Source organism: Serinus canaria, chromosome 5 (genome assembly GCF_022539315.1).
Source record: "Serinus canaria isolate serCan28SL12 chromosome 5, serCan2020, whole genome shotgun sequence".
Taxonomy (NCBI): Eukaryota; Metazoa; Chordata; class Aves; order Passeriformes; family Fringillidae; genus Serinus; species Serinus canaria.
The window spans coordinates 49869419-49896694 of NC_066319.1; the positions used below are offsets into that span (position 1 = coordinate 49869419).

A 27276-nucleotide genomic window follows, 5' to 3' on the forward strand; every position below is an offset into this window, starting at 1 on the left:
TAGAAAACAAGCAATTTGATGGGTGGAAAGGGATATTTTCCATAACAAATAATGTATAATTTTAAATGCTTGAGAGAGAAATTAAAGTCTTGGTGCTTACCAAAGACTAAAATTACATTAAAAAAAAAAAAAAGGCAAAACAAAACAATGAAAAAACAGCAAACACTTGTTCCTATCAAAGCTTTCTATCCTGCTAGCAAAGAGGAGAAATGGTGGCCTCTGACTTTTTGACCTGCTGTGCTGAGTGATTCAATTGAAAAATAACACAAATAACACAAGAAGATGGATGGTGTTTGTGGTATTTTAAGGTCAAAGTACTACAAAGAAACATTTATTTTCCTTTTTGTTTCTGTGCAGTAAAGTCAGATCAGTGCTGTGGCCATGTTGGACCAACTGAGAAGATAAAGTGTTGAAAACTTAGAGACAAGTCAGACAAATTATCTTTTCTGCTACCCTTCAGTGTTACTTCTGCTAGAAGGGAGAAAAAAGAGGACAAATATTTAATTCTGAAATACTTTGATGCAACAAAATGGACTGTTCTTAACATAAATTAAATACAGAAAGATAGAAATTTACTCAACAGAAAGTTCTCCGTATTTATAAGAGATTAGCAAAAAATTATTTCAATTAGAATTATGTTCTGAAGTGACCATGGAAAATTAAAAAGCAGCACTGTCAGCTCCCAGTAATTCATGAATTAGCATTCAAAACAGGGTTGTTACATAAGTAGCCTTTAATTGAAAATACTTTTTTCTCCTTTCACAAAAGTTATAACAGATGAAGGCTGAAAACAGATTTTAAAAAGTATTTAGTCATAAATGATCAGTTTGACCCTGTGCCCTGTGGAAATATTAAAGCCTTCACAAAGGGTCACAGCTTCCCTTCTCCCCATGGGCTGTGGGGTCATTTGGGAGCAATTTGGGTGTCTAAACATGGGCATCCTGTTCCTGAGTATACCCTGGAGCCTTGGCAGAAGTGATTGAGAGCTGCTGGAGATGAGCATCCTCCAGCTGCAGGCAGGAGCAAGGAGGGACAGGCCTGCAGTCACCTGAGGACCACAGCTCTCTCCACCCCTTTGTAACTCATTTCTAACCCCCTGCACTGTGAAAACTTCCTCTCCTGGTTCACAAGTCATTTTTAAAAACACACAACAAAGCACCAAATTGAAGGTCGGGAGCCCCTTTCTGTTTACCTCTGGGGAATACAAAGGGATGGCAAAATGTGTCCAGAGCACAGCAAATCAAGCATACATGAGTCACTGACAGCAGACTTCCCAAAGGACTGTCATTTCCAAGGGTTTATAATAATCAGCTTCATTTTCCTACAATGCAGACCCACTTGCACTAAGCTCAAGAGACAGGGGATTACACACTGCACCACTTAAATGTTTTAATGTTATATCTGCTTTCAGCACAACTTTAGGAGAAATTATATAACAGCATGAAATGCAAATAGATGGAAAGGAATACTGCAAGGAACTCAACATTGACAAGAGAATGTGCCCTTATTGACACCAGCTCAGAAGATTTTCTTTGGACAAATTTTTATGCCACACCACCACCCAGCCCTGTGACAGACAAGCAATTTCCATTTTTCAGTGGCTAACTCCCCTTTTACAAAGCACACGATTTCCTTCAGCCATCATTTAAACATCAGAGTGAACTTGGCCATCAGCAATAGGGCAAGGGCATCACATCCTGACGTGTAAGCCCATAAGGATCTTGGCTTATGATTTGGCTAATTCTCTATATGGGAAAATAAAAAAGCCTATATTTTAAAAAAAAATCGCTCTTACTTCAGATTTTAGTTTCACCCATAAATCTTGGATGTTAGATGGAAAACTCTGCTGAGACCTTGGCTTTTGATTATATACATTTGTGAAGAGGAAAAAAAAAAGCAGAAGGTTTTATTTCAGCCCACTGTGCCAGACTGCCTTCATCTGTATGGACTCTTGCACTGCCCATTACCTGGATTACTTGTCTGTCACTGTAATATAAATTCTTACCCTACCAGCAACAACACTCTAAACCATAATTGTTCCAGTAATTGAAACTGCCTCAATTTCAATTTTGACACTCAACAACCCATTGTTTGCAACTGAGCAATTAAATGGAAGATTTAGCTCAAAACCTTTTTCTGTAATTTCCTGTAGCAATTTAGCTGAAAGTGCACACTTCACATAGGCAAATGGCATTGATTTGAACTTGGCCAAAACACAGATATTACTAACCAATGTCTCTTGCACAAGTACAGGGCAGAAATAAAAATAAATTCGTGGAATATTTAATACATTCAGATGATTAAAAAATGGAAATCACCAACATTAGCAAGTGAAAGAATAAGCAGTCAGAGCCCTGAACAATCAGCAGCAGTACTAAAAGGCAGCCCCCAAGTTCCAAAAAGCTGCTCATGGATGCATTAGCTCTCTCTGCCTTCCTGAAATTTCATGGGAAGCTGTTGCAGTCAGCCAGCTAGAAGGAACAGAAGAACATTATACATGTGGAAACCTAACAGAAATAAAGTTATTTTATTCTTTTGAAAAAAAACTGTATCTTTACCAGAGGTGACCAAAGGTCTTATATGCAGGTGTCAATATTGAGTTACTTGGTAAGATAATATCATTATCTGAACTTCAACCCCTTTTCCTGTATTCATGAATGAAGCCTTGCAGAACCCATCTGCACAAACACCAATACCTTCCTATCCAGATTCTGAGCATGGTGAACTCCCCAAAGAGTTGGTAAAGCTGGACCACCTTACTCTTCTTCACAGGTACCACCCTTCACACACCTGCAGAGCTCAAAGGCACTATCAGGGCACACAGCCCTGAAACAAGGAGCTGGCCCAAGGCAGCCTCAGCTATCACAGCAGAGCAGTGATATTCTGCTGAGCTACAGCAAAGCAGAAACACATCTCAAACAACACACAGGAGGTGGTGCAAAGCACCTGCCTTGCACAGCTCTCTCAGGGGCATCAGGGCAATGGGCCCTGCTTCTCGTGACCTCAGCACCAGGATTGAGTGGCCCTGTCAGGCAGCCTAGGGCCCCAGAGAGCATCCCCTACCACACAACCTCACACAAACATTTCCCCCTTATCTCATCAGTCCATGTTTTAGTGTCTCATGCACCAGGAATCTGAGGGATGGGCAATTTCACTGTGTGAAGCTAGCAAATAATTGAATTAAGGTTCAGTAATTGCAGTTATCACTACAAGACATATTCAGGCAAAAATAAGCTCAGCAAAGCACATATCTGACTTTAAGTATATGTGAAGAGTCCCATTAGCTTCAGCAGCATTTATCAGGCAAGTTGGAAATCACACACATGAGAGTGCAATAAAAAAATCAATGTACTTGATTCTGAAAGAACTCTGCAAATAAGGAAAAAAAATAAGGGATGAGATTAAAACTATTTAACATCTTCCATGTCATGCAATAATATGAGCTTTCTGTAACAGGAGAGATTAAATTCCTTTACACTGGTTCATATCCCTGTTGTACATGCAACACATCTGGGGATCCCTTGAACTGGTGACAAAGGCTTTAGAGGATAAGGGTCTGTCAAAACACCTACTCTCCTGATTCCCTCTTCAGTATTCAGCCAGGAGGTCACAAGCACAGCCTCAGCCAGCTCCATCAGTAAATCCATTTTTAGTAGTTCATGTAGAATGGGAAATGTATTTGGGCTTTGTGCCATGGCTGGATCTCTGCCATTCACAAATGTGTAACACAGGGATGAGGATCCCCACTTCTGCCTAGGCTCAGACTTCCCCCTCACATCATGATCTGTGTTCACAGAAGCTGAAGGGGCAATCAGATTTCACCTGGTTGCATTGGTGACAGCTGGAATTCTCTATTGCTGGGGGAGCTAACAACTTTGGGAAAGGCAGGAGACAGTCAGTAAGAGGCTTAGCAGATTCTACCATGTAAAATCACTCTTGGAAAAAGACTTTTATTAGCATCTCAGTGGGGTACAGGATATAAAAGCAGTGCAGGTTTCAAACCTCTCCATTCTCTGTAGCAACTGAGGTAGGAACTTAAGTACACTGCTAATATTCAAGAATGTCTGTATTTTTGTCCTCCTGTTTTAGATCTGCAGAGAAAGATCAAGCCCATAACTCACAGGAGACTCAGATAATCAGTTCAAACCAAATTGCAGTATATAATTATAATCACACAACTGGCAGCCTTTGCTCAAGAGGATATATGAGCTGGCAGGGCTGTGAGATCCAAGTATCACAGCCTATAACCCCAACAGAAATGCAGCTCAATAGTTAACAAAGCCAAATAGAGCTATAGCCATTGGCATTTGGTGCAGCCTGAGTCTGGTCTGTGGCTTGCAGGGCTCCAGTGTCAGAGTCCCAGACTGAGAGAGCCCATCACGGCTCATTAGAACCAAAATCAGCATCTTCACTGGGGGGCCAGCAGAGAAACTACAGAATGCTGCCCCAGCTCCCCCAGGGAAGTACATGTTCATATGGATGTAGCACCAAGCACAGCTCGGGACCATCCCCTGGAGTCACCTTTCATTTTCTCCTGTCAGCTGCACTCCAGGCAAGGAGGCTGCAGGCAACCACTGCCCCTCCCAAAATCACAGCAATGCTGCTGGGCTGCCCTCGAGGCACTCCCCACATCCCACAGAACAACAGAGCTGGGAATGAGATAAATAAAGACCTGAAACATCTCCTGATAAAGCAGCAAAGGTCCCTTGCAGGATTTAGCTCGTGCTGGGCACCCAATCCCTCTCCTCTGGAGGAACCCAGATGTTCCAAGCTCTCTGCTGATCCAGGACTCAAGCAGCCAGGGAAAATCAATTATTGCCAATCTCAATTTTTTTTGAGATAATCTCAATATCCTTTAAAAGTCTCTTATAAAGATTTAGATTTGTATTTTTGGCTTCATGAAAAAACAAAACAAAGTCTTGTCATAAACTTGCAGTTTTGAGTAAAGAAGCTTTTTTGAAGCAATGAATGATTAACATCCTTCCCATTGTTGCCCAAGTAGTTTTCAGATGTCAGACTCTGAATCTTTCTTGATCTGAGCTTGAATTTGGCATTTCACTCATTGTAAAAATCTGTTTTTAAGCCTCTGCAGTTATTGCACAGTTTCCCCTCAAGACATTTTTCAGTACTTCTCAGATGGACGGATCACTGAGACTGTGTACTTTGAACCTCTCCACATGTATCAAAGACACAAAAAGCTGCTTCTTCAGAGCCTGATCTAACTGTAATTAAGAGCTTTTTCCCTGGCCCCATCCTCATACAGAGATAAAAAGTGGAATTTAGTGAAATTATTACAAAGCTGGTTAAGCACAGGATATGACTAATCCTGTATTTCACAGCTGGAGGTTAAACTGAGCCTCATTAAACCCAATGTTCTTGCTTACCCACAACAGAAACAAATGGGGCATGACAGAGCTTTGCATGTGTGCATCTCTCTCACACACATCAAACACTGAAGTTCAGCTCCAGCCCTTCCAAAATTTTAAGTTTCAAGAAATTATATGATGGTCACAAATTTGTAAGACTGAATTAACCCAGCATGTCTCTGTCTATCTGTTAGTCGACTTCTGGATCCAGATCTTTTGAATTATATTCCTAGATTTTAGGGGAACTCTATTTACATTTTCATAAAATCCCTGGATACAATAGGTGACAACCCCCAGAACACACAGTACAGCACCCAGATTTCATTACAAGTTGCTAAAGTTTATTTCTGTCACTGATCATGCACTTTGGTAAATGCACTTCTAAATATTTATTTAGAGAATATTTATTTGGGTAGGTAGATTAGCTCAAATCTCTGATGTCCAAAGTAAACAGAAGGAACTCCACTGCCTTAGAGGGCTTGAAGGTATTTTGAACTGCTCCTATAAAAGTCTACATTTCTTATTTGGGGAGGAAAAACATTTTATTCAATAAGTACATATTGTTACTTACATCTCAAGTCAACTTATTGGATAGCAAGCTGGTCAGATCAGTCTTGTCATTGTAATTCATAGAAGAAGTGAAATGGAACACACTTGGACATTGATTATCTTTGCATGCTATGTTGGATTTTTTTAAGATTCTTCTTCCACAACTAAGGAAGCAACATTTGAAGGATTCTGTTACCATAGTTTGCATTTACACATGTAAGCAATGCAGGGCACTCTCAAAACTATATCAAAATTTTGGTCTCAAGAGAGGAGGTCTCATGAAAATCTTTTTCTTCAAGAGCTGCATTCCTAAATGCATGGAGTCCTGTAGGAATTCTCACCATTTACTTGAAAGGAATATTTGGATGTGACCCCAACTATGAATCTCCTTTTTCATTGCTTAAAATTAATATACAGCTAAACATTGAAACACTGTCTAAGAATGATAATAGAGTAACTGAGGGCAAATCCCCTTCAGTATTCTCAATTTAAATGGAGACCAACTGCCTGGAAAACTTTCATGTCTGAGTTGCTCTGTATTACCAAAAAAAAAAAAAAAATCCAATTTCCCTTGTGAGACCTTAAATTAAAGCAATTATACTTATCCTCCTCACACACAAACAATAGGCAGACTTTGGGGAAATCAGACAGGTTTGTAACTTTGTTCCTGTCGTGGTGAGTGTGTGCAGTGCTCCTGGCACAAGCCATGGCCTCAGACAAACCCCCAGAGCCAATTCACAGAGAGGCCCAAATGCCAAGACCTTATAGCACCCCTGAGAGCCAGAGGCAACTCTGCAAGCAGGAACTGCTAATGGCAGACTTGGCACAGAAGTGGCTGATAATAAAACAACAGGGGAAATTGCACTCTGACTCTGCTGAAGCCAGCCAGCACATTGTGGGCAATTTCTTTTTCTCCTCCTTGGGACAAAGATCAGGCTCTCCACTGAATGGCATTTACATCTTTGTTTTTTGCAGTGCTAACGATTGTCAGGCTCCTTTTGGCCCTGGGGTCCAGCTTTTCCTCCTTGTTTTCAGAAAGATGTGCTGGAAACTGCCTGCTGAGTGCATGGTTTGTACCAAGATCCCACTTGCCCAAGAACTGTGGCAGCCTGCAGATGCTGTGACCATGGCAGTTCCTTGCTCAAACACCTCAGCTCTCTTTCAAAGCTGTGTTACAGGCATTGCCTACTATCATTTTATTAACTCTACAGCTGCAGCCTTTCAATTCAGGAAAAGCATCCAGTTTCTTAAAAGTAAGACTAAGAACAGTTTTCAAGAACTTCTAGGGATGCTCAAAGATCTTCCAAGGAAACTCTAAATGCCAGGCAGCTAGCAGGCTGAACTGCTGTGAAGTGCTGCTACTGATTAAATACTCATAAATCTCAAGGGCTGTCACTCCCTAGAGAAGAATTTTTTGTTTCTGCTTTGCACCAGGGGACTTGAAATTTTCTGTGAAAGAGGCACCAGGACTTTATTGTCAAATGTCCAGTTATTTAGAACCTCACCTGCCCAATGCACCTGCTTTCTATAAAGCTGGGGTTTTTGAAACAAAGGTGTATAATGTACCCTGAGTATCTCTGAAAAGAAAAATGCCTCTGGCATTCCTGCTCTCAAGGGGAAACGTAGACACAGCTCAGCAGAGACTACAAACCAAAAGGAATCCTGACAGCCAGCCCATGGTGCACAATACTTGGTTAAAAGGAGAGAGAAAAGTGATGAGTCCACACAGCCTATAAACTTCAGTTTTAGCTAAAAGTGCTCAATCTTTGTGTGTGTACAGAATGAGCTGAAAATGCAAAATAATGTGAAAGAATGGCCAGAAGTTTGTTACCCTTATTATCTCTATAATGTATGCACTAGTTATGAAACTACCCAGAACTGACCTTTGGAGCTCCTAAATGCTGTAAATACAGGTCTCTCTAACCTTAAGGGGAAAGTGTACAATCAAAAATTCCTTTTAATTCAAGGGGCAGCATGAAGTAGCTTAAGGGGTTTATTTTGTGCCTGGACACTTCTAGCTCAGAGGAATGGAAAGCAAATATGGTCTCCCACCTCAGGGATTGTATCTTAGCAATATGGAAGGTACCCTCACCTAGTCAACCAGACACCACCAAAGAAAGGTTAACATCAGCTCCTCTGGGCATTTCCCACAATGACACAGAGGAATAACAAGACTTCACCCACGTGATGTTGCACAGACCAAATGCATGCACACAGCAGAGCTCAGAGCAAACCTTCCCTGGAGAGTGTGAGGCTACAGAAGTGATGCCCATGAAGCTCTCTGGAACCAACACCCAACATTTCTCAGAGCTTTCATTCATCTTCTTCACACTGCAAAACTAAAACTTCCAGAAACCAGCTACACCTGTGAGAAAGGTTCACACCATCCCCACTGGGCTTTGTGGAGTCTTTGCCACTGTGGCCACACCACAGACTCCTACCAGCACTGGAGAGCAGCACTGAGTGGTCTTTCCTGGTAGTGGCATTTGCTACAACCTCTCCCCAGACAATATAAACCAGGGCAACAAAAGCTGGGGGTTGCCAGAACTGCTGCCAGAGACTTTGCCAGCACAGAGAGGCCATCCAAGAGCATGACCTTCTAGCTGATATGGCCATGCCAACAAAGCATCACAGCATAAACTGTGTCAAAAAAAGTAAAAACTGGAGTTGTTTCTCCTCAGAGAAAGGAAAATGGAGAGAGTGATGAGTACTGATGGGTTGGAAATGTCAGAAGCATATTATTTTCCAACTGGAAATGCACATCATATCCTTCCCTAGAAAGCAAAAGTCAAAACAACAACAAAAACCCCCACATATTTGGCTATCACAGTAACACCCTTATCTCCATTTGCTTTCCTCCCACTGCAGTGAGGCTTGTGAGATGGTATTTCTTGATCTCCAAGAGTAAGAAAAGCTCTCTCCATTAGCCTGTTCAAATAAGACACTACAGAAACAGAAGTGTGAATCCCAGCACATCTGTACTGCGAGTGACATGTACAGAGCAGAGCAGCTGCCAGGCATGAGGTGGGGAGCTTTTCCTGTCCCACTGAGGCTTTCTTCTAAAGTGCTTATAGAGAAATGATGTGTTGGGAAGCAGGAGAAAAAGTGCAAGCTTGAGATCCCCTGCAATCAACATCTTGATTCCAGAAGGGGCTACAAAGGCACCACGTCTCAGCATACCTTCACTCCAGAGATGCTGAAGAAGATAAAGCGACAAATCTCACTCAGGATGCAGCAGCCAGCAAAAGGGTATTGTGTCACTGGTCACTGGAATATAAATCCAGCCATAAAGCTTGCAAATATCCTTTGCAGAACCGGCCTTCTCAGGTTTCTCTGGATGAAGCATTATTCCAGCTCTATGTTTAGCAGTTGGAAGGAAGCCAGGAAGACTTCCATAACCACCTCTGATTTGTTAATCCCTTAATGCACAGGCACTGTTTGTTACTTAGGACGTCAGGTTTCATCACTCCTCAGCACACTGGTGATAGAACTTCTTGACACCAGGCTGCAAATATTATTGCAAAGTCAATACTCCCAGGGAGAAAGCCAAGCCGAGCTGAAATGTGACTTTGGTGTTGACAAGCCAGTTTGGCACTGCAGAGTTCAAACAGCCAGGATCACCTGGCAACTTTGAAAACAGGAGAAAGTTTGCCAGGATCCTTTCTGACTGGAGTCTTATCCCGAGATCCGCATGGTAACAGCTAAGCACTTCCCAGTCAGACAAAGCAAGTAAAAACACAGTAAGGGGATTATGCTTTCTGGGAAAGTGCTGGGAACTATATGCACATATGCATGTGAGCTTGAGTCTATACAGATTTTCCTAATCTTTCCCATTAAAAGAGAAAAAAAATCCAGATCTGGGTGTGTATCATGACAGACTGGAGGTGATGCAGCTCAGTATTCCCAGGGAGTTCAGCCTGCCCATGGCAGTCCTTCAACAGTCCTGCTGCCCTAAGGACAGCTGAGTCCCTGCTTATAATAAAAAATGTTATTTCCTGAATGTGATCTAAAAGAAGTTGGATCCTGGTCTTTTTGGAGAGCCATTGAGACATCACACAGGGGCTGCACAGCACATCACAGCCAGGCTGGCATCAGTGCCTGCTGCCACTGGGGATGAAACTGGCCTTCTCCAGAACACAGAGCTATTTTAAGGTAATTTCCCTCCCTCCTGGATTCAAATATTTGTGATAACACAGCCCAAAAGGTGATGACACCTGAGGACAGTGGAGGAAAAGGCACAGCCTTCACACCCAGGGCAGCATGTAGGTGAAGGGCTGATGAATCTGAAGCAGCCCTGCACAACCCAAAATTAACTGGGTTTCATCCTCCCAGTGCAATAAGCCCAGGCAGCTATGCAGACCCTAATAATTTTCACCATTAATTACCAACTTCTTCTTGACCTCCCAAGGCAGATCTGCCAGAGTAATGTGCTTGGCTGTGGCAGGACAAAGCTAGGCCAAGGGCACGCTGAGCCCATCCCTGAATCCATGCACATCCCAGCTGCCTATCGATAGCTCCAATTAAACCACCAGACACCAGCTCAGTCACAGTTTGGGAGAAAGACAGGGGAACTTAAAATCAAATTAGCAATCAATTAATACATGAAGCAACTACAAAGCTGGTGAGTTGAGCACCCTTTGGGGTTTAACCCTGTGGTGTTCTATGAGTTTTTTTCATGGCTAGTAATGCCAATGAGTGTGCTGGGAGAAAGGAGTAATCTTTTAAAAGCTGAGTCAGGTCAGAATGTGTATTTCAGAAAAAAATAACATTTGACAAAATTATGCTATTAAAATTTCAGTACACACAGAGCTCTCTATTATTTTTGTGTGTTTATTTTAAATGAGAATGTTTTTAAAATGTGACCCTGGAACAGTCTATTCTCCCATTTGGTGAAATGCAAAGAACAGCACAACATAAACTGGCAAAAAGGCATTTAAAAAAATATTACCAGGGCTTTTTTATTTCCAGTCCTTATAATTGGGAAGAATCTGGAACAAAATGACTGTGAAACATGGTGCTTGAAGTACGAAGCAAAGTACAGGAAAAAAATCTTTAAAAATCGCAGGAAGGCGGAACATAAAAGCAGTGAAAGGATGCAAAGAACAGGTTAAAAAAGGGTAACTTTTCCAATAGTTTAAATAGACAGTGCCTTATTAAATGCAGCAGAGCTGCCCCTGTTTACACCAAGTGCTGTGTTTCACAGGGGATCCAGAGGACATACCAGCCAGAATGGCTGTTTTCTTCTCACTGTCTGACATTGCTTTATAAGGACAGGTAAGCAGCACGAGTGATCAAAAGCACAGTGGCACGTGGAGTAGACTTTGAAAGGGAGATGCAAGCAAAAAGTGGCCCTTTAGAGAGTCTGTTCAGATTTAAGTAAGATTTCAAATAAAAAGCTGTGAGCCTGCACCACACACAGCTATTCCCAAGGCTGTCCTTTGACAACAGTCTCCTCTTTCAACAAGATAAAAGTCAATGTAAATGGGCAAGGAAGACAGCAAGGACACAGGCAGAGCTGGACCCTCATGGCATCCCCAGGAGCAGAGGGGGGTCAAGGAGCTCTGCAGGGAGGCATTAATGCATCTCTGAAACACACACAAACACTAACTGAGGATTCACTTTTTTTTCCTTTTTTTTTTTTTTTATTTTAACAAAAGGAGACCAAATTCTTTCTGTGTGGGGTTTATATGAACTGTGTTCTCCCTGCACAGGATGTTTACCAAAAGCCAGCGTGCATTAACGTGGGCAGTCAAACACAACCATATGGAAACAGCAGAACTGAGCCACACTAGTGTGTGTAAGGCAAGAAAACCTACCTGGGAAAGAAGCTTGTTGTCATCCTCCAGCAGCTTCACTTTTGTTTCAAGTTGCCTGATATAGTTGGAAGACGAATCTTTAGGAAAAGAGGAAAAAAAAACACATTTAAGCTTCTTGTGGTACAAGCAAGTTTTGTGTCAGAAGCAACATGTTTTCCCACTCTGCTGAAGGGAAGTTTGGGAATGACTTGATGAATAAAACCCTATGTGTGTAGGGTGATAAGGGACTCCTCAAAGGTTTTTTATTAAAAAGCTGAGATTCAGCAACAGCAATATCTTCTGTGGATCTGCATCAATGCCAGTTTGAGGGGTGGGTGATACAGAAGGAAAGTGAAGTTGAAACACTGTTTTGTATTTTCATAAAAGTAATTTCCTAGTTTTGAAAGCTATTCTCATTCATCTAGACTGCACCAAAATGCTCCACAACAGAACAAGATGTTTCCTTTTAGGTTTGTATAAACAACCCCTCCAGACACGTGCCTTTTTCTTTCAAAAACAACTGAGAAACTCACAAAACCAAGCTGTTGGCACAGCTCTAAGAAGAGGTCAGTGCCACAACTCCCAGTGCTGTAAAAGGGGGAGAAGTGTATTCAGCAAGGCCACAGAGCTGCAGCAGGCACACAGCCTGACACACACAACAAGTGCCTACCCAGGACATCTGTTTTCTCTAGTGGAAGCACGTGACACTAACCAGAAAAACACCAGGACAATAAAAGAGGGAATAGCCTCACATAAAATTAGAATATTCAACCTGAAGGAATGCAATGGCCATTGCAGCAAGACAGCCCCACCAGACAGGGTGGCCTGGCACAGAAGATAAGTCACTGGAGAGCTCTGTGGGTGGCTGACTGCTCTCCAAAGCATCTGGCTTTTGTTTTGAACCATGCCTAGAAGAAACACATTTGAAAATTTCACAGGGAAGAAAATAAAGGACACTGGGACAAGCTTTTCTCCATTCTCATTACAGCTTGATGAATTCCTGCCATACAATTGGATCTTTGCAAAATTTCTCCTCCACTTGTAATTTGAGTAGCAGAAGCCATCAGCTGTTACAGCAGGAGGAAAAGTTTTGAAACATAAGCATATTAAAAACTCCAATCATTTTCCACACTTCTCAAGGTGCTCTGAAAAGTGCAAAATTACAACTTCCCTCATCTCATTTATTATGGTATGACTGCAGAAGCCACTGTTCCACTGCAGAGTGTGAATGAGCAAGGAGCCAGGCTCTGACACAAGGGCCCCAGTGCCAGTGCTGTGTGCTGCTGTGGCACCAGCACCTTTTGGGATCAGCCCCCCATGGAGAGCAGGCACCTCTGGCTGCAGCTCTGGCACAGGAACACTCAGCCAGGCACAGGGGTGAGGTTTGGGCTGGCTCTGTGCTAAACAGCTCCTCTCTGCCTCTGTGGCTGCCAAAGGCTCTCAGCACTAAGCTGAATGCTCCTCCTGGCCCCTCTGCAGAAGGGCCAGCAGGGGAGCTGCAGCTAATCACTGACACTGCTTTGGCCACTCAAGGGAAAAACTGGAATATGCTCAAAAAAGTGCTACCATAGACCAGTGCCAAAGCACACAAAGGAACAGCAGGATGGATCTGAGTCAAGTGCCCATCTAAAGCACTCTCTCAGAGGAAAAATGCTCAGTTTTTTGACTGGATTATGCTTTGTTCAAACCCAGGAAAGCCAAACAAGTCCTCATGAGAAAGGTTAAGAAGACACTGTAGGGAGCTATGTAAGTTCAGTGAACAGCTTAAGTGGTGGCAAGGTTCACAGTAACATCAGCTTGAGCTGCAGGAGCACAAACTCGGCCCAACAAGCACCCTGACATGGGGGAGGCTCCAGGTCAGAGGAGGAGCAAACCAAGCAGGTGATAGAATCAATCTAAAGCACTTTCCCTGAGAAGGCCTCGTGCACCACAGCATTACCCATGCACATCTAAGGCTGGTGAGCAGAATGCTGCAGCAGATTGCTGCTGGATGCAGCAAGATTTCAGGATCAGCTTGAAGAACCTGCTGAATTAGTAATGAACCTGTCCTCCAGCAGGGTGCAAGGGGAGTTTGAGATTGTCAAAGCCAGGAGGACCAAGGATTCTTTGGTCTGACCTCCTCTGTGCTCCAGGCCCTCACACTTTGTTAACTTACCCCTAATATCAATACAATAATACCCATTTGGCTAAACAGCTCCAAAACCAGTCTCCATCTCTGTCTGAAGACAGCCAGAGACTACTGGCTGTGTGCTGAACACAACAGCTTCCACTGGCAGATCTGGTCAGAGAAGGTGTGCTTCCCACCTGCATTCCAGCTCCACCAGTACCCTCATTGTGCCAGCAGCTAAAGGAATTTAGGTTAAGTGGATGAATGGCATTGCAGAAGCTGTCATGTTCAGGCCCTGAATGCTACCAGGACTGACTGGCTGGTTGATGAAAAGAGTAGAGCATGACTGCCAAAGAAAAGGAAATAGAGAATTATTTCCTCTCTGTGGTTTCATACCCCTTACCAAAAAAAAAAAAAAAAAAAAAAAAGAATATTCCTTGGGAAGGCACGCCCTGCATCCTTGGGAGCAAATGCACACCACTGGTTCTGAAAGCCTGACCTGAGAACTGCTAAAATTCTTCAGACACCACTTTTCAGCCCCAAACCATGTTTGATGTCTGACCTCAGCCAGAAAACACCCCATGAAAACATAAAATATAAACAGGAAAAAAATAGAAAAAAACAAAATGAGTGCTCAGAGCCATCCTAGTCCTTGCTATGCCCTCAGAGATGAATCACCTCCATCTTCTGGACGTGCCTGTGTTGAGGCAGGTGCCAGATGAACCATTTGCATCTTGATCTCAGTTTTAGAAAAGCTCATAACTCTCACAACAGCAGGCAGTAGCAGTGAAACCCCAGCCTAGGTCTCACCCATGTTCTATCAAGAAACACATTCCCAACATTTTTCTGCCTCTGACCTTTCTCTTATCAGTGAGTTTCCATCCTCTCCTGCCTCCCCCAGAGCCAGGAGACAAGGACAGCCTCACTGACCCATCCAGGAGAGGCAGCAGAGCTGGATCACTGACTGATCAGACCCTCACATCCCTTTTCATCAGAAATCAAACAAATGCTCCTCTCTGCTGTGCCAAAGCCTGCTGCCAGCAGTGAGCAGTGCTCCACCTTCAGCGGCCCCCAAGCACTCTGCTCAGCGGCTGGAGCAGGTCCCAGACTCAGCCCTGGAGCCCTGCACCCCAGCACACCCACCCAGCCACACCTCATGGCACTGGCTTTGAGTCCACTCACACCTGCTGGAGCCCTGCTGGTGACCAGACCAGCATGGTGGTCAAGGACACGTGGTCAAGGATGAATTTTTTCTCTGGCACTCAGCGCAGCCTGGGATGCCACCAGGGCCAACATCCTCCTCTAGTCACCCCTTGGGGCCACGAGAACCAGCTGCACGAGCAGTGGGTGCCTCAGTGGGCCAGATGGCACCAGAGGGAAGGAAATTTCCCATCAAAACATTTCACATCCCACTCAGCAGCCTCCCTGTGGCAGCCATCACACAGCAGAGGAAGCTGGGGAGAGGCAGAACGTGCCCTGCCAGGCTGCTACCCACCACAGCAAAAGGGTGAAAACTGTAATCCCCATCAGCCATCTCTCACTTGCACAATGCAAATTCTGCAAGCTAAATTGTTCACAGAGCTGAGAAACCCGAAGTCCTGTTTCTTTACAAAGCCTTGGGAAAACTAATTGGATGTAGAGTTCTCCACATTACCTCCAGGAGAGGCAGAGGAGCTGCACTCCAGCTCAGGAAGGAGCATTAGTGTTATTATCCACCCTCCTCAAGATTTACTGTTCTAAAACACATACTCCATCTGGAACAGGATGTAATTCAGCTTGGATGTAATCTAGCTGAGTAACTTTTCTCCACATAGATAAACCACTTAATACTCATTACAGCTAAATGGAGGCAAGACAAATGAGTCTACCTTGTTTTAACTCAATGGTCTCTCGGAGAGCAGCGAACTGCCTGGCTCCTCAAGCTTTGTAAAAACATAAATTAGAAATTGTTTTAACAAAAAAAACTGTCTTGCAGCCTGCAGAGCACAGAACAGTGAAATTTTAAAAGACACTTGTAGCCTTTCTGATTCTCATCTGAGATTTCAGAGGACTCTGTCAGAGGGATAAATACGATAAATTACATATTTATTTTGACAGCAGCAAAATAAATGGTTTTATTTCCTTGTATGCCACTTCTACAACCACAAGAATGCAGAGCAGAGATTTGTGTGGTAGCTGCGAGGTTGGGATTGGGACACTTTTATTTAAGACTTTCTCATAATGAGGTGCTAGCACCTAAATGAATATAACAAAAAATCTGCCCTCTACTTAGGGCAGCTCACACTAGAGATGTCAGAAAAGGTTAATGTAGGTGTCTGTGAGATGAGAAAATTGTCAAGAGCCTTTGACAGGACTCATTCCCAGCAGGACAGTCCTTACACCCAGCCTGGGCAATACCAAACAAAACAGCACGAGCAGACTTGAACCAACAGAGGTGCTTTAGTTCTCTTCCACAGCACCCCACTGAGGTTTGATTTGTCCTCTTGATTTGCCTTTTTGCTACAAAGCACAGGTTACCCAGTGTCCAGCTGCAGTGCTGGCTGGCAGGCCAAGGCACACAGTGTCCCACTCCAGCTGTGTCCCCACATGCAGCTCAGAGGTGCCCACACACCCAGGAGCGAGGCTGGACACCCACTGCTCCCACTGCATTTCTTCCCCAGGAGCTACTTTAACTAAGCTTGATTCATGACAGCAAAGCACAGCTACATTTTGTCAATGTCCTGCAAACAAGGCTCTTCCTATCCTCATAAAAAGCAGCAGAATCCCTAAAGGGATTCTCCCAAACCACAGAGGAAAGGCACATCAAGGAATGATGCTCTGCCAGATTTGCACCTTGCCGTCAGCTGCCTTCTTTGCATGAGAGAATGCTGACAGTTTCTCTTCCTCTCCTTCCATCAAAGATCATCTCATAAGAAGGCCTTCACCTGTGCTCAATAAAACACTTTGCTGTTTGTTGGCAGTTTCATTATCACATCTCTGCTCTTCCCCACTGTATTTCATATTCGTATTGCTCTACTGATCTTGCTTCTTGACACACACAAGCAGGCTGAAAAATGGCCAGTGGTTATATCTTGTAAAGAAGTTGATTTATTAAAGCAACAGCACTCTTTCAGAGCAGTTGGAAAGCAGATGAAACCCACATATATTGAATGTTGTCATTAAAGGAAACTATTGGGAGAGATGGACAAATGTACCACCCTTGCTTTTCCTAGGCAGCCCCCATCTTTCTGCTCCTACCAGAAAACCCCAATCCCAATGTCCTGATTCAGACTGGTATGCAAGGCAAGTTTTCACAACAGGCTGAAGTCAGTGGATGGCTCAGATGTGAGCAGGGCCACCACAAAGCCAAGGCTGAGTTACTTTGGTTGCACAGGTGCTGCCCTCTGCTATGGCACCATCAGGGTTTTCAGGGAATGCTCATTGGCTGGTCTTGGTGCAGAATCTCAGAATAACCTGTGTGGAAGGGACCTTTAAGAGTCACCTAGTACAGCTCCTGCAGCAAGCAGGGACATCTTCAACTAGACCAAGCTGCTCAGAGCCTCATCCACCTGCCCTTGAATGTTTCCAGGGATGGGGTAGCTACCACCTCTGGGACAACCTGTGACAGTATTTCACCACTCTCATTGTACAAACTCCTTTCCTTATATCTCACCTAAGCCTGACCTCTGTCAGTTCAAAGCCATTAACTCATCTCCTATCACTACATACCCCTGTAAAAAGTCCCTCTCCTGCTCTTCTGTAGCCCCTTTTGGGCACTGAAAAGCTTCTCCTTGAAGCCTTCTCTTTTCCAGGCTGAACAGCCCCAACTCTCTCAGCTTCTCCTCAGAGGAGAGGTGTTCCAGCCCCCTGATCATCCTCACATCTTCATGATCATCATGTCCAAAATATCACACTCTGCTAATCCCAAATCCCATGCCTTTCCAGTAGCATCTTATTCACAGTTTGAGGTCTCCCTTGAGATGTGGTAAGAGAATATACAACAACACCATCTATGGTAAATAGAAGCTCCCAGTGTTTTGTACCTCTGCAGGATATTCAGCAAGCAAACCATACCAACCTGCTCTAGCTCTTGTCCCATCACCTTATTCTCTCTGGGTTGTGTAGGGAGAAGTTTCCTCTGCACTCTGTCAGCCACTGTTAAAGAGGTGGCAGGAATGCACTCACAGAAAGAGAACTAAGGCCAAATCTTAAATATTTCCATAGCTGAGGCGCAGCACATCTACTGAACAGACACTGCCTTAGACTACACTAAATAAATAAAAGGCCCATCTGTAGCATCCAAAGCCACCCACAACAACATCTGTCTGAATGAGACTGGTAGGATCAGGCCTCATTTTCAAGGTGCAGATGACAGCTCAGGCATAGCTTAGGTATTCAAACACTAGTCAAAACAAGAGAGGAGTGTGCAGCCAGTCCAATCACAAATAAAGAAATATGGTCTCAGAATAACACACGTTTTTAACTCTAACAAGACTGGCTATGCACAGGCAACATGGCTGTGCTGCAGCTCTGACAGGATGGAACATATGCTACTGCAGCTATTTAATTAACATTTCATAGCAAGCCTCTAACTACGAGCTCTGAAGGTTTTCAAGACTCAGTTCCTGACTCAGTTTCAGTTCATGAGACCTCTCAGGGTGCTTAGCAGCCTGGAGCTGGTCTGTAAGAGCCTGGTAAGGTCTCTCCTGACCCTGGTTGTTACAGCTCACTACTGTGACTTCCAGCCATGACACCAGCTCTGCATGAAGCAAAATATCTGCCCACCATGACTGTCAACAGTTCAGGAGCTCCTGAAATCAGGATTTCACTAGGAGGTGGCTGATAGGGAAGGAGCAGTGTGTGTGTGCTCTGTGCTGCAGCACGGTGGCCACCAGTTTCCCCTTCCTGCCTGGGTGATGTGTACATGACAATCTCTGTGGGGGTGTCCCTCTGTCACAGCATAGAACAGCAGGCACCACTGGAACATCTGCATCTGAAGATGTCTAACCCTCACAACCATGAAACCTGTCAAATAGGAACGTGGTAAAACACCTCCCAATCCTGTCATCTGAAATATCTAAAACCACACCTTCCCCATCCTGAGGGGACAGCCAGGAGCTGCTCTTCTGCTGCTGGCAGTGGGCAGGGACCCCAGTGCTGCTGGGGCTCTCCAGGGCTCTCCAAAACACTCCTGTAAGCCTGCATGCACAGGACAGCACCTTCACCAGGCTTCTCAGACGTGCTGCCTGCATGACAGACTGACTCAGCCCTGGTACTGGTCACTGCTGGCCAGCCAGGTCTCCTGGGGACATCTTTCCTGCTATTGCCCCAGAAATTCTGAAGGTAAACAGCCAAGGAAAAAAAGGTGTTTGCTTTACAAGTTGTGTTTAATGCCTGACTGTGGGCATCACCCCGAGAGAAATCAGTGTGAGTTTCTGATGGTTCAGCCTCAGACTAAGCTTTCAGTCAAGAGTGAATAGACTGTAATTAGATGAAATAAGCAAACACAGCGATAGAAATATTAATTTCCAAGACACACAGAGCCAGACAGTCTTGACTGGTGTACATATAATAGAGAAAAGCTGATTTGCATCCCTGCAGTGCTCTTGCTCCCTGCACATGGAGGCCTGCCCTGTCTAAGAAGGCAGGTGCTCTCCAGATCAATCCCAGGTGCTACAATCCCTGCAATACCCATCATAGCCCACTGACACCAGGAAAAATTCAGGGTTTCCTTGGCCTCTTTAAGAAACCATTGCTGTGCAATCACTAGATGTACTCAACAGTTTCTGCCTGAATGCAGAAAGGACAATTCTAAAGAAAGTATGACAATGTTCAGATTTCAGAGGGATCAGAGTGATCCTGTCTTCCAGACATTGTGGGGCAAGAATTTCTACACCAGAGCATACTAGATGATAGGAAGGGAGACAAAAGAAGATACAGAAGTTGGAGGAAAGACAGAGGAGGATCAGACTGACTACTGGGCGTGATGCTGCACTCATGAAAACTTCCAAGAGAGAAAAAGATGTGTAACACCAATAAACTGGAGGCTCTTTGAGGGCCTCATGCTTTAGTTAACACAGCTTCATTCAAAAAGCTTTGCTTCCCATGTCAGAGCTGCACTGTAGCAGTGCAGGATCTTCTGCCGTCACCAATCCCAGCAGAGTAAAGCCGTAGCCCACTGACCAGTGCCAAAGAAGTGACTTAGGAGATCATAATAATCTTCCTTATCCTGTACCTCTCTGCTATTGCCACAGATGGACAAGGGCTGATCTACCACAGTATGGCCTGAGCAGGACCTTCCAAGAGAGTCTAATTTTAGAAACGGAGTGATAAATCCTCTGCTTTGGATAGACCCATGGATTGTTTCTCCTTGGTACAACAAACTTCTTGAACCACATGAAGGAGTGGCCAGACTTAGCCCAAAGTTTGGGTCCTAGCAAGCAGCCAGGTTGCACTCTCCTGGGGGGGAAGCAGAGGTGAACAGAAAGTTGTGTCACCAGTGCTTGTTAGAGGAGCAAAGCTGCAAGTCACTCACTGCTAATGGGATTCTGCAGCTTTAATGATTATGAAAAGGTTAAAATGACCTGCCAGGCCCCCTCAGCTGTTTAAGCCTCTTTTCCTTCCTCGTGCTGCTTTAATCTTGATAGCACCATCACGTGACCAGGCCAAAAAAAGCCCCAAAGCCGATTAGTGTCTTTCCACTGGCTACAAAGGACTCAACATTTGGGATAGTGTGGATGTTTCAGCAAGAGTGGCCCATTTTGCTCCACAACCTCCTTTTGGGGGCACTGATGAACACTGCAGCCTCTAGAAGTCAGCAAGAGAGTATGGTCCCAGGGGAAATTCCCTGAAACCTATGGGACAGGCTGTACTCATTTCTGTTTGTATCAATCCAGTTACTCAATTCCTCTCTCCCATTGCCAAAACCCAACCCTTCCTGTCTGAGTTTGGATCCTGCTGAGGTAGCTGCTCTCCCTGTCTCTACAGCATCAACCAAAGGCTCAGTCCATCCCACTGCCAGCATGCCACGCTCACAGCCTCTGCCAAGGTCAACCCAAACCTTTGTGGCAGCATCCTTTGATTCCTCGTTCAGCATACAGCAGTCCTGTGAAAAAGGACCTTGGAGACTATTGCAGCTTGTAAACTGTGCATGACCAGTTGTTAGGCTGAAAACAATATCTGAGATCGTATCATGATGCAGAAACAAGAGACCTGTATGTAAACAAGGGAAATAATCCTCCTTTACCAGTGCTATTAAAGACCTCAAATAGGGATCTGAGTCCAGTTTTAGGCATCATGCTTCAAGACTCATGCAGGCTATTTGGAAAAAATTCAGGAGAGAAATAAGGAGGATCAGAGTGTGGAAAGTACAATCTAGCAGGAGAGCTTGCAGGAATCCAGCTTGCTTAGCCTGGGGAAGAAAAGACCAAACATAGACGCAGTAATGGATTCAAACACGTAAATGATTGCCAGAAAAATTAAAAAGTGAATAAATTGTACTCCATCTCCATCCAGAAAGAGCAAGGTCTCTAATAACAGCAATATTTAAGGGTAGAAGAGGTTGCCTTAGGAGGCAGTGGAATTGCCATTGATGATGACTTTTACAAGCAGGTTAAACAAACATCTGTCAGGAGCAGTTTAGGTAGCGTCGAGTCTGACTTGGGGCAAAGGGATTGGTTAGGCGAAACAGAGAGCCCTTCAATCCTGTTTTCCATGTCTACCCTGTACAATATCACAGGGAAAATCTGTGGATGTTTCACTTTAATTCCAGAAAGCAAACATCACAAGTTACTTGAAGGCAAAAAATGAAATCACTAAGCAGCCTCTGTTGTCTTGTCAGAGTCAGCAATCTGAAACCATCCATGCCTTTTGGTTTTCCATCACCTGCAGAAAGTCTCACCTAATTGCAGAGTGGCTGGAAAAGAAGAAAAGAGGGCTGGAAAGACTGTGGGGAGAAGAACAAGTACTGGGGTAGGGCTCTCTGACACTACTGGGATGTTTGCAATAAAAAAAATTTATATTAGAAACAGATGGCTGTGTAAAATACAGACAGAGGTTTCAAAAGTTAGTACTTCTCCACCAAAAAAATAGGGTTTTTGTCTTTAAGAGTTATCCAGCTTTTCCACATAAATTCACAGTCCGAAATCACAGAAGGCCAACATGCACGAGGCTTGGTATGACTATAGTAACAACATATGGTCTCTAGCTGAAAGAGCTTAAAAAAGAGGCTGCTCAGTGTATGTAGGCAAGCTGGAGAATGCCAGGAAACCACGTGGGTTAGGAAGCAGCCTCAGAAGCATTGACAGTCCAACTGTGGTCAAGGCTCAGAGGCACCCTGTCAGAGGAAAGGGCTGGAGAGGGCTACAGAGCCAGCAGAGTCCTGTCTATGAGTCTTTGGGCAGCACAACCTAAAGCACTGATTTGAAAAGTGAGGATGGGAAATGGAGACTGGGTTGTTTTAAGCTATTTTAATAATGCAGAAACTCCCCCAATAAGTTGCTAACTTCCCCAAAACAACCACATGTTTTTCAAGACTGGAAGGTAGCTATCAGAAGCCCAAATCCTCTTGGGTTCACGCTAGTTAAACCAAAAAGAATTGCAAGTGAAAGTCAAGCTGGGTTCAGAGTCCTCTGCCACTCTATCCTTTATTTCCTTATCTGGAAATAAGGCCTATCTGAAATGTTTGCATGCACAGGTGTCCTGCTAAATTATCTCTTACAAATCCACTGAAACGAGCACAAGTGCTTCCAGAATCTCCTCCCTGGTGCCCAGTTTGCACTATTGCTGCTCCACTTCTCAGCAAGGAGAAAAAGAGTGAGCATCCACAATGAGCATTCTTCTCTTTCATTTCATCACACTAATCAAAGTTGCACAGGATGTTTGCCCCCAGATCAGATCCCACCCAAACACATGCAGATTTGATCCCACCCCTGGAGGATTTGGTGGGATTGTTGCATTTCCAAAAGCTTCCCCAGATTTGACCAGAGCTTTGCTGAAATGCCTCCGTTTTCATGGCAAACTTCAAACTATCCATGGCTCATAACCCAGTGAGAAAGACACAAGGTTAATCCAAAGGCTTGTGAAAGAGAACAGTTGTAAATGAGCTTTGCTTTGGCATTTTGGGTTTCTTTGAATCCTTTAACACGTTCTCCTGGATGGATTAACATTACCTCCTAGGTAAGAAGCATTTCCAAGTTTTGGATGGCTGTAAATTTTCTTTTTAACACTGTACATACAAATGGGCCAGTAGATTTTATGCAGAAATTCCCACTGCCAGGAATTCTGCTTAGAAACTGATAGCACAAAGCAGTCCAGCTGCAGAAGGGCTCTCTTAGTTTACAAAACTATTTCCTAAGCAACCTGTGAGGGGAAAGGCAGATTACCAAATTAATTGATGGAAGTTATTTTGTTAAAAGGGTAAATAAAATCTCAAATAGTTGCAGAAGTTTTCCTTTGCAAACATCAAGTTGAAACTTTTGCAGGCTCTAAAAATGCATTTTGGGTTGTAAATCTGCTCCCCCTTTTTGCTTGGGAAGATTCTTCTGGACAATAAATGCAGTGAGCCTGAGAGAGGGCTGCATAATTATCCACTCCACACAATGGAAACCAGCCTTTCCAATACAGTCCTCAACCGTCAGGAATCCAAGCTGCGTGATAATTAAAACTCAAAAATCTTATTCTATCCAGAGAGAAATTCAACTTTCATCTCCACTCCTCAAATAACCCCACCATGTCCAGGAAGCTCACTATTTAAAAAAAAAAAAAAACTCATAGATTCAAATGATGCCCTTCTGAGTACTGACAGGAAAAATTTAATTGGCAGCAAGGGAAAAACTAATGATTAGGTTAATGAAAAATAGGCTGTATTGACTCAGGCCACTCGACCATTCTGATGAGGGTAAACAGCCCCCCCTTCCTCCTCCCCACTCCCCTCGCCTTTGTCTTCTGTGCAGGGCAGGGCTGAGAGCAGGAACGCATTCAGAGCTGGGAAAAGGCTGGAGTCAGATCAAAGTCCTTCCACCCAGGGGCCCACAGGAGCCCAAAGCTTGCTGAATGGTCTCCATGTGCCCATGAATTCATTATCCCCCCTCCCCACAGGCTGCCCTACATCTCATCTTTAACCTCAGCACTGTCTGCCCCCATCTCTCTCCCTGAGCCTAAAAAAGTGCAAGGTAGCAAAGGTGCTAATGCTTTTTCCAGCAAAAAGCACTTACCCAGTTATAACTGGCATTTATGCACAGGATGGCAACAAACCTCATTCCCAGCCTGGGGCTGGCAGGGAGGGCTCTTGGCCAAGAGGCCAGGGAGATGCCTCATTTCACAGTGCCACACCACTTGGGATGAGGGCTGGGTGGAAACTTTAGGTAAAGAAGCTTTTGGTAGGAAAACACTGTTTTATCAACAAAACAATTTTTTTTTTTCTTTTATCCCACACACTCAGTTTCGAGCAATTTTTAGCTCTGGATGAAATTTCTAGTCAGACCCTCAGAGAGAAAAGGGGAGAAAGCCTAAAATAGCTGTGAGTCCATCACCAGGAAACGTCTAAATCCCTGCACACTAAGCTCTTCTGGAGTTGGGGATTGTAAGTGAACGTGTCAAAGACACAAATTTCTGTGGCCAGGGATATGGAGCTTTGCTAAACTGCAGGCAGAAGCCCACACCCATTCCTATTTGCCAAAAATAACTGCAGCTGTAGAGTCAGTGATTCCTACCAGCAAGGATGGGCACCTGGGAAGGCTCCAGTGTTCACCTACAGCTCAGTTTTGGATGTCTCTGTTTTTTGCAATTAGCTGGTTTAATGTGCTGGCCTCTCCCAGAGACCCAATGTTTTGGGAAGAAATACTCTGCTGCAGTCCAGGGCAGAAGAGACTGTTCCCCTCCTCCTGTTCCCCTGTGATCTGGGGGTTTTCTGAGGAATTTATTTTCTCTTCCCCTGCCCAGTTCCTCCTTCCCATCCAGCAGCAGAAACCCCTCAGCCTCACGCTCTCCTATTGCAGACTGTAGTTAAACATTACATATTACAGTTGCCTTCTAGCTTCACTGGCTTGTGATAATCACAATCCAATGGTGGTGTGAGATCATGAGATGAAGGTGTGCTTCCTCCTAAACATCTTCAGGGACTCACTACAGTCAGAGAAACAGCCACACATAAAAAATCATAAAGTATGTACACTTTATTCACTGTACTTCAGTGCCAAGCTGGAAGATGGCATGGATCCAATCCCTGCCAGCTTTCACCTGAGAAAAAGTTCAACCAAAGAACCATAAACAGCTGTGCCACAGAGGAGACCCTCTATGCCATCAAATTACACAAAGAGAGCAGAGACAGTTGCCTGTGTTCTTACCTGAGGGTGGAGGGAAATCCTCATTTTGGAAAACAGCAATGCCCCTACTCCTGCCTGCAGCCCTTTCCTGCCACAGGAGCCAGCAAGAGGAAATTAAACAGGAGAAGGGCTGTCAAGAGGAATGTGTTGGCTATGCCAAAACAGCATGGGCTTTGTCAGGACCGGCTGGGAACAGCAGTTGGCCAACCAAAAATATGCTACAGCCCAGCACTGAGCAGAACAAGGACTCCAGACACCTAAGCAAGTGACACAGGGTATGGCTTAAGAATCCACATACAGCAAATGTATAATTCATGCCTGGAAAGAAAGGGTAGACAGTGCATACCTACGAATTTCATAATGCACAGTGCCTGATGGGAGGAGAAACAAGGTGGAGGCACAGATTACAGTGTATCACTGGGCTGGATTGAAACAATGAGACAAGGGAACAAAACCTGTTTTAAAACAAGTTAATAGTACAGTGCTACTACAATAACAAGAGGAGATTTCCTTTAGAAACAGCAAGTCTATCCTCAGATATTATTTCCCTAATAATTGTAACTCACTCTTGTCCATGCTACCACCCTGAGCCAAGATTTTTAGGGAAATACACTACAAAGTTGATTGATCTGTGCCAGAACTGGCCCCTTACAGGGGATGCTGAGCAACCCTCACTGTGAGGGAAGCTGTCCTGGCAGCACCCCACAGGAAAAATCCCTGGGGATGACAGCAAACCAGAGAACTGCACCATCACCTGGCCTGGGGTAGGCAAGGAGAGCCCAAGCATTTGGTCCCTGGGGATAATAAAATCAGCCCCACAATGAATCAGAGTGCAGGCACTTGAGGGAGACCTCCTGATCCTCCAAGCCAAACAAGTGCTCACACAGCTTTGCAAAGGGCTGTGCGAACCTCTGCCATGTTCCTCTGAGGTTACATGCAGAAACTAAAACTCTGCAACACTGCCAGCTTTCTCTGTTATTTATTAACCAGTTTATTGTCCCTCACTCCAGCCCTTCGGCCTGGCTGCTGAGTGCTCCCTGCCAGGCAGGTTGACATGTGCTTTCCCAGGCTAAGGCAGCCTCACCACACAGCAGCACACAGGATCCACCTCTTCCTGCTGCCTTTCAATGCATATTCTGTGTTCCGGCTTGAAGAGCAGGCTCTCAGCAGCCCTGCTCCCTCCCTCGTGTCACATCCACGAGTAGGTTCTGCCTACACATCATGGCAGTGCTGGGCAAAGGGAAGCAACGTGGAAAGGGACCCTCTGATGAACATCTTCATTCCCAACCACGTGCTGCTCCAGGCATTCCCTGTCTGCTCACTGCCTGGGGCTCCTCTGTGTCCACATCTCAGGACTACCTGAGAACTAGTAGAGGAAGAGAAGACAGTCTTATTTCCACAGAATAGCTATTTGCTATTTTGCTAAGCACAAGCCCCCTAAAGCTGCTGATATCCCCTAGTGCCTCCCCAAATAATCAGGTGGGTTCATTTTCGAGGGGTGTATGCTGCACAGAGACAGGAAAGAAATCATTCACCCAAAGATAAAGGGTATTTCATTGGTTCAGGCATGAGGATAGCCAAGTAAAAATACATGGATGGTCAAAGTAATGCCATTCATAAAAGCATAAATATGTTTCAGGTCATCTAGCAGAGAGGTTCCCAAATGGTTTTGTTTGCCAGTTACTCCCACTCTTGAGAAATATGTTCTATGCCCTCCCTCTTACAAGCCAGACATTACACAGAAATAGCATTTTGAAAGACCAAAAAAATTAAGGGATGCTGTTTCAGGACCTACCAGAGCCCTGCCTAACACCAGGACAAGTCCCAGTTGCTGGCTTACTCATAACACCCTGCTTTGGAAGACAGCAGCCCACAGCTCCCTGGGATCTGAATCTCAGCTGAAGACCCTGCAGCCCCCCCTTCCCTCCCAGAAATGCACTATCCCTGGGGAGCAGTCACATCTCTCTGGAGCCCCTGAAGTCACTGACAACATCCATCTCCTCCCCAAAGCCAGATTTTTCTCACACTGTCATTTAAACACAGCCCAAGTAGGTAAGTGCCCATTGCTTCCCTTGAGAAACTGTGCTGCAGCCTAATAGCTTTCACCTTGAGGAAACATTTCCTGACAACTTTCTCCTTCACCTAATTTCATCCTA

At 44.5% G+C, this 27276-nt stretch overlaps 1 protein-coding gene across 1 annotated transcript in view; it reads right to left on the bottom strand.

Moving 5' to 3' along the window:
* Nucleotides 1–27276, bottom strand: part of CCDC85C (coiled-coil domain containing 85C) — a 110922-nt gene that overhangs the window by 31201 nt on the left and 52445 nt on the right. Inside the window, exon 2 of the mRNA XM_009101753.4 lies at nt 11732–11808. Within this exon, the coding sequence (XP_009100001.1) occupies nt 11732–11808 (77 nt within the window). The remainder of the gene's footprint in view (nt 1–11731; nt 11809–27276) is intronic.